At 45.9% G+C, this 7,906-nt stretch overlaps 1 protein-coding gene across 3 annotated transcripts in view; it reads left to right on the plus strand.

Moving 5' to 3' along the window:
• Positions 1–7,182, plus strand: part of map3k7 (mitogen-activated protein kinase kinase kinase 7) — a 51,573-nt gene extending 44,391 nt beyond the window's left edge. For all 3 annotated transcript variants that reach the window (XM_016680964.1, XM_007570590.2, XM_007570592.2), the window contains one exon: positions 5,822–7,182. In XM_016680964.1, the coding sequence (XP_016536450.1) occupies positions 5,822–6,002 (181 nt within the window). In that variant the 3' untranslated portion in view covers positions 6,003–7,182. The remainder of the gene's footprint in view (positions 1–5,821) is intronic.
• Positions 7,183–7,906: the final 724 nt, after the last annotated feature.

The raw sequence follows: 7,906 nt of genomic DNA on the forward strand, positions 1-7,906 counted from the left end.
ATCTTGTGCATCAATACCCAGCCCCGGCTCCAGACGAGTTTAACGGGGGGGGGGCATCGACTTATTTTGGGGGGGCAAAATGAATCTACGTAGCTGAACATAGACAACACCAGTAGCCTACAGGCTACTTGTTAACAAGCTTAAGGTGCTGTATTGTTATTAGCTAGTCATCTTTTAGCTAACATCACCTGCATCCAACAGCTTTACTCAACTCAGCCGGTTAGTTTGGGGGAAAAACTGTGAAAAGTTCTTTGCGTTTTACTGGTTTGCTGCCATGATTCTAACACACCTGTAGCTCTGCACAGCAGCAGCAGGACTCCTTCACTGCCACACAGGTGTAAATCCAGCGCGAGCATCTCAGCGTTCATGTTGCGTTTGAAGGCGGCTCGGAAAAACAGGTTACGACATGTTAACAACGGATTAAACTGCTGAAAAAGGTGACAGGACACGGATATGGGAAGTGGGGGAGCTCCTATCAAATCATATATAGGATCAAATTGATATAGGAATAACAGACTGTTGGCCATTCTAAGGTCCATCCATCCATCCATTTTCTTCCGCTTATCCGGGGTCGGGTTGCGGGGGCAGCAGCTTCTGAAGGGAGGCCCAGACTTCCCTCTCCCCAGCCACTTCTTCCAGCTCCTCCCGGGGAACCCCATTGTGTTCCCAGGCCAGCCGAGAGACATAGTCCCTCCAGCGTGTCCTGGGTCTTCCCCGGGGCCTCCTCCCAGTGGGACGTGCCTGGAACACCTCACCAGGGAGGCGTCCAGGAGGCATCCTTACCAGATGCCCGAGCCACCTCAACTGGCTCCTCTCAACGTGGAGGAGCAGCGGCTCTACTCTGAGTCCCTCCCGGATGGCCGAGCTTCTCACCCTATCTCTAAGGAAGAGCCCAGACACCCTGCGGAGGAAACCCATTTCGGCCGCTTGTATCTGTGATCTCGTTCTTTCGGTCATGACCCAAAGCTCATGACCATAGATGAGGGTGGGAACGTAGATCGACCGGTAAAACGAGAGCTTCGCTTTTTGACTCAGCTCTCTCTTCACCACGACGGATCAGTACAGCGCCCGCTTCACGGCAGACACTGCCCCAATCCGCCTGTCGATCTCCCGCTCCCTTCTTCCCCCATTCGTGAATAAGATCCCCAGATACTTAAACTCCTCCACTTGAGGCAGGACGACCCCCCCTGACCCGGAGAAGGCACGCTACCCTTTTCCGGCTCAAGACCATGGCCTCGGATTGGGAAGCACTGAGCCTCATCCCGGCCGCTTCACACTCGGCCGCGAACTGCTCCAGCGAGAGCTGCAGATCACGTTCTCATGAAGCCAACAGGACCACATCATCAGCAAAAAGTAGAGATGCAATCCTAAGGCCACCAAAACGGATCCCCTCAACACCTCGGCTGCGCCTAGAAATTCTGTCCATGAAAGTAATGAACAGAATCGGTGACAAAGGGCAGCCTTGGCAGAGTCCAACTCTCACCGGAAACGGTGAGACACTCAAACCCCTCCACCACGATAAGGTGGCAGCCCAAGGAGGAGCACCATTCTAAGGTAAAAAAAATAAACAGCTTCCAGTCAAGGAGGGGGGGTGGAGGGACATGGCTGACTCTGGGCGGGCAATGTCCCCCGATGCCCGCCCATGCCACCGGGCCTGTCAGTACCACTGCCTTTGAGCCAGACCTGGCCTATGTGCTACAGTCCAGATCTTAGTATCTCCCATCACTTTAATGCAGACAAGTCATTTGTCTGTGTAAAATTTACGTATTTTAAGGTCCACGGAAAAATTGCAACAGAAACGACTCAACGGTGCCACCAAGCAACTTTCAAAGGACCCTTTCCTATTCACTTACTTTATCGTAGGGATTTGAAATTTGGTACACTTGTAGAGCTCCCCAAGACACTCAGAATTTACAATTAATGTCATAGTGCAAGTATCACAGAAAGTCGGCCATTTTCGATAGAAGTTCCGATTTTGGCCGTTTGCAGGGTTCACATTTGATCAAACTCCTCCTAGGGATTTCGATCGATCGGCTTCAAACTCGGTCAGATCGGTTCATAAGTCATGGCCAATCCAAAGTTATCACAGTTTTGCGTTTTTTTTTCTTTCTAAGCTGAGTTACCTGGGGTCAAAGTTCACCTGTTTGCCGTGAAACACAAAACTGTTATAACTTTTACACAAAACCTCACAGAGGCACCACACTTTCAGTGATTGATCATCATATAATATCAATAATATCAAATGGTCAAATGATGACATTACTCAAGCCACGCACCCTGAGAACAGGAAGTGTCATGTTTTACTCTGAAAGGTCCCTTTCTGACCCCTTTGATCTAATCAAGATGAAACTGTGTCCACAGACAGAAAACATGTTGTTGTGTCGTGGATTCCAACCCTGTTTGGTTTTGATGGAGCAGGTGGGCGTGGCGGCATGGCGAAGTGACCTGTATCGCCGTGTTCATACGTTTGGCTCTAGATTCCACAATTTGGAGCCCAGTTGCACCAAACTTGACATGACTGATCCTGGTGGGATGCCTGACGATCCTGTGTCGTCATAGTCTGACGTCATCCAAGCCCCGCCCCCTCAGAACAGGAAGTGCCTTTTTTTTCCTTAGAATGCTCCATCTATGGCTCTCTCGACCTAATCAAGATGATTCTGTGTTGGATGACAGATAACATGTTGGTCTCACTTGCTTTAAAGTGCCAAGAGGTTTCTGTAGAGAGCGTGGCCGTGGCAGCACGGCGAAGCCATACGTTTGGTTCTAGATTCCACATCGTTCAGCCCAGCTGCACCAAACTCACTAGGATGCATCCTTATTCATCCCCGAACAGGAATCCATAACAGTCGTTGTTGGGCGTGGCCTAATTTCTCTACAGCTCCCCCTAGAATTTTTTAAATAATTAGCCCCAAGCCATGCTTCAACCTAGAAATATGAAACTTGGTACACATGTGTATAATGTCAGGACCTACAAAAAAGTCTCTTGGAGCCATTGTGCAAACCCAACAGGAAGTCGGCCATTTTGGATCAAATGCTGCCATTTACTGTTTTTCATAGATGTCTCATCTGATCTAACTCCTCCTACCACTTTTGAGATACAGACTTCAAACTCACTTGGCACAGAGTTGAGACATTAAAGGTCAGAAGTTATCACAGGAATTTTTATATGTCAAAGCATGTGGGTGTGGCTAAGTCCCAAACTTGGACTATTCGCCATGAAACATGAATGTGAAATAACTTCCAAATGCCAGGTCAGAGCTGCATCAGACTTTCTATATCTCATTATAGATCACATTTAGGTGGTCGATTGATGACATCACCTTAGCCCCGCCCACTTCCGACAGGAAGTCACCTGTTTTTTCTACTGTATGTCTTACTTTTACTCTCTAATTCATAACGGTTTAATCCTGTGCAGACTGACATAAAATAACATGATGATGAACTCTGTCAATGCCTACTGACCCGTAGGGGCGTGGCAAAATGGCAGTCTCTCGCCATATGCATACGATCGTCTCTTATTCACACACGCATCATCCGATTTGCACCAGACATTTTATGAGTGACACTTGTGAACCTCTAAGGAGCCCAATAGAGTTTAATTGTAATTTGACTCCACTGCGCCCCCTAGGTTAATCAAACAGCTGTATCTCCTCTCTACATGGCCCAATCTGCTCCAGATTTTTGGTGCATCACCAGGGAGCGCTGCTGAAGGCATCAAAGCGGATCGCCTGGTGGACGGGCGCACGAGCGTCAGCGGTGGCTGGCAGGAGGCGGTGCTGGAACCCCCGCGGTGGCTATAGGCCTGTGCGGCGCTTGGCTGCGAGGGCTGCTTAAGGCTCCGCGGAGCTTTAATTAACATTTATAGTTACTAATATGTCATATTTCAAATGAGCCCTGCACTTGTTGATATGACTATTACTTGCTCATTTCTCTGTTATTTTATTTAAAAATTCTGTAAATATTGAACTGCCATGGTGAGATATTTTTTTATGTTTCAAATGTAATTTGCACTCAAGAGTACAATTACTTCTGTTTAACCGTTAGAAAAGTTAGTGTTAAAAAATTGAAGTTAAGTAAATATTCAATTGCATATGATATGCATGTTTCAAATGAACCAAAAGACATGGTTAAGATCGCTGAAATTAAAATAAAGCAAATGTGAAACACAGAATGGCTTGCTGAAATTTGTTTACATATATTGCTGTTCTATGTAAAGGACGTCCGCCAAGGTCGGCCCCCCTACATTTCTAGTACACCAAATCTGGCCCCCTTTGCAAAAAGTTTGGACACCCCTGTTCTAGGGGGTGCTGTATAAAAATTAGGCCACGCCCACCAAAGTTTGTTATAGATTCCTGTCAGCAGGTGGGTAAGGATTCATCATAGGGAGTTTGGTGCAGCTCGGCTCAAAACTGGAATTCATAGCCAAATGTATTACAACGGCATTACAGGTCAATTCACCACGCCGCTATGCCCACCTACTCCATCGAAACTGGTCAGGGTTGGAATCCACAACACACCAACATGTCTTCTGTCTCTGGACACAGTTTCATATTGATTAGGTCAAAGGGGTCAGATAGAGACCGTTCAAAGTAAAACATGACACTTCCTGTTCTCAGGGGGCGTGGCCTAAGTGATGTCATCATTTGACCATTGGCTATTGTAGGTCACCTGATGATGATCAATCACTGAAAGTTCGGTGCGTCTGAGTTTTTGTGTAGGAGACATAACAGTTTCGTGTTTCATGGCGAGTAGGCGAACTTTGACCTCTGGTACCGCCCCTTCAGCTTGCATAAAAACTCACCATTTTGATTAATTTTAATCGGCCATTGACCAAGTTTGAAGCCGATCAATCGAAATCCCTAGGAGGAGTTCGATCAAATGCGAAGGCTGTAAATGGCCAAAATGGGGTCAAAATCGGAACTTCAATCCAAAATGGCTGACTTCCTGTTTGACTTGCACTATGACAGTAATTGTATTTTCTGTGCGTCTTAGGGAGCTGTACAAGTGTACCAAATTTCATGTTTCTATGATAAACTAAGGTCAATGCCGAGGGTATTTTGAAAGTTGCTAGATGACGCTATTGAGCCGATTCTCGTGCGATTTTTGCGACAACCTTAAAATACGTAAATTTTTCGCAGTCTTGACGAATCAGCCAAGTTTGGTGAGTTTTTGAATATGATAAAGCTCCCAAAAAGCCAATTCATTTGACAGAAGCATAATAATAATTTACAAAACAATTACAATAGGCCTTCGCAGCACTTAGCTACTCGGGCCTAATTAATACGGAAAATATGGTTTGTTAAAATTGTGACTTCCAGACTTGATTTTCTTTTCATTAAGTAAAAGATAAGGATTGGCATTTCAGTAAATTAAGTTTCCTGTCTTAGGTTTACCACATCAGATCTGTAGGTTTTGTGTACCCTGGTCTCAAAATGTAAACCATTTCTTTGGCTTCTAGATCCTCTCAAACCTAGACTTGGTCTGATTCAATGTTAGAAGCATTCAAACTGTCACTTTGTGGAATTTTCACAAACCAAACAGAGATGTAACAGATATCAGCAGTTAAACAATGACTATACAAGTGTAAAGTATAAAGATCATATAAAGATCTTATTTAATTTAAAGACCAACTTTACTTACATTGTGAAATCTGATCCAGGTTTGTCCACAGGTCTGCTGAACTGTTGAGTTGCTTCCAGATAAACCCCATCAGGTTACTGGACTTAAACTGTTTCATGGTTTTATGGAATGGCAGCACAGCCTGGAAATGGTTTGGAATGCATTACTTCAAGTGTATGTTTAAAATGACCTGTGTGTGCAGGACGGAGCTGATCGCTGAACTGGACCAAGACGAGAAGGACCAGCAGAACACGTCCCGTCTGGTCCAGGAGCACAAGAAGCTGCTGGAAGAGAACAAGAGTCTGTCCACCTACTACCAGAAGTGCAAGAAGCAGCTGGAGCTGATCCGGGTGCAGCAGCAGAAGAGACAGGGCACATCATGAGGACACTACCCAGCATCGTCTCTGCTTCACTGCATCACACACACACATACACACACACGCACATGTCCCCATCCAGCATGTCCTGCATGTTGCATCATAGACTCTATAAGAAGACAAACAGCTGGAGCATCTTCTGTGACCACGGCCCCAGCAGGAGGGGAGGGGCGGGAGAGTGACTGACTGACTGACTGACTGACTGACTGACTGACTGACAAGCAGCTGCTGCAGGACGGACAGGCTGAGGCCACAGCAGTGAGAGCTTGTGTGGGTTTTTTGCGTTTGCACTCAGGACTCCAGGCTGCCTTGTGATTGTGTGTTTGGATCATCATGACACTCCTCAGAATGTGAAACTGGGATGGAGTTCATTTAGCTAACCGTCTGCAGAACAACCAGAAGCTACCAGGGGGTTTGAAATGTGCCCTGGTGTGTGCATGGGATCCTGCTTATGCAAAACACACCTGGTCTCCTGGAACCGAACAGAATCTCTTCAACTTTTCCCCGTTCTCCTCCTGGACCCTTCCTCCTGGTCACGCCTCACATCAGCAGCAGGAGGTCTGGCTGCTGCAGCTCCTACACCTCCTGCAGCTTCTGGAGCCAACACTAAGCTGTGGATTCCCTGATTGTTTGACCTCAGTATTGTTGTGTGTGTAATGTTTTTGTATTTTGTATCCAGCAGTGGATTTGGCGAATTGGTTCTGTGGTATCTTCCCGTTGGAGCGGATCAGAACCGGTCTGGGAAGGCCCTTGCTGTCCAGGCTGTGTTTGAGTGCAGTCTGCTTGTAGTTCACATGTTGCCTTAGAGGTTGCCTGCATTTAAGTGCTTGTTTTATGGGACAGCTATTACAGAGTAAAAAAGGAGCAGATTTTAACGTTAAGGCTGAGGTGGGAATGTTTTCTGGTGAGAAAGTAGAGGAATGTGTGAATCTGTTTCCTAAGAGCTTTACAGGAACACTTGATGTACTTTATGCCTCACATCCTCCAGATATGTTTGCACAGTCACTGATTTTACTCTGGTTACTCAGACATTTTATTTCCTTTTTTAGTAAGTGTTTTTAAAGTGGCCAGGCCCCTCCTGAGGTAGATTCATCCTACATGTAACCTGCAGGTGTTTCCTACTTCCTGTGAAAAGGAGATCTAGAAGGCATTCTACAATAAACTGAATGGTGAACAGGTATCTGTGCAGTGATTCAGTGTTACTGATTGTTTTAAGACGTTCTGTTTCAGTCAAGGAACTGTTCGGCTCAGAGATGTTCAGAAAGCTGAACATCTGTGTTCAAACAGCTCAAATAAAGTAACTAGCAGGAAAAAAATCTAGATCCTTCATGTTCCAACATGTCATCATGTTCCAAACTAAAACTTTACTGTCAGTTCTGATCGGCCAACACAGAGTAACCATGGGAGAAACATGACTCATTGTTCTCCAAGACTTTAAAGTATAAGACGGTGAATAATAAAATAACATGTTGACGGTGCCCCTTTTACACCCAAAGATGTGTGGATAGTTAGTGGCCTTCAGTTTTCTTGTAGCTTTGACTGGAACGTTGTACCCGGGCTGTGCTGCTCTGCTGGAAGGTGAACCAGCTTCTTCAGCTTTCATCAGTTTTTATTTCACCCTGTTCATCTTCAAATCATCTGACCAGCTGATCTGTTCCTGAGGACAAGCATCCCCACAGCATACTGCTGCCACCTCTGAGGGCATGGTGCGGTGAGGATGATGCACGCTGCTGCTTTTGGATGTAAGCTAAAAAATTTGGCATCTTCTTGCACATTTAAGGTTTGCACATGTTGCAAACCTGAAACAATGTTGTGCTTTTCTTCCATGAAGGTCAGATTTGTGGAGGTGACAGTGGATGGTGGTCCTGTTGGGGGATCGTGCTGACGGATGAACATGCTCTTCACCTCAG

The sequence above is a fragment of the Poecilia formosa genome, unplaced genomic scaffold (genome assembly GCF_000485575.1).
Source record: "Poecilia formosa unplaced genomic scaffold, Poecilia_formosa-5.1.2 Scaffold264, whole genome shotgun sequence".
In the NCBI taxonomy this organism is placed as follows: Eukaryota; Metazoa; Chordata; class Actinopteri; order Cyprinodontiformes; family Poeciliidae; genus Poecilia; species Poecilia formosa.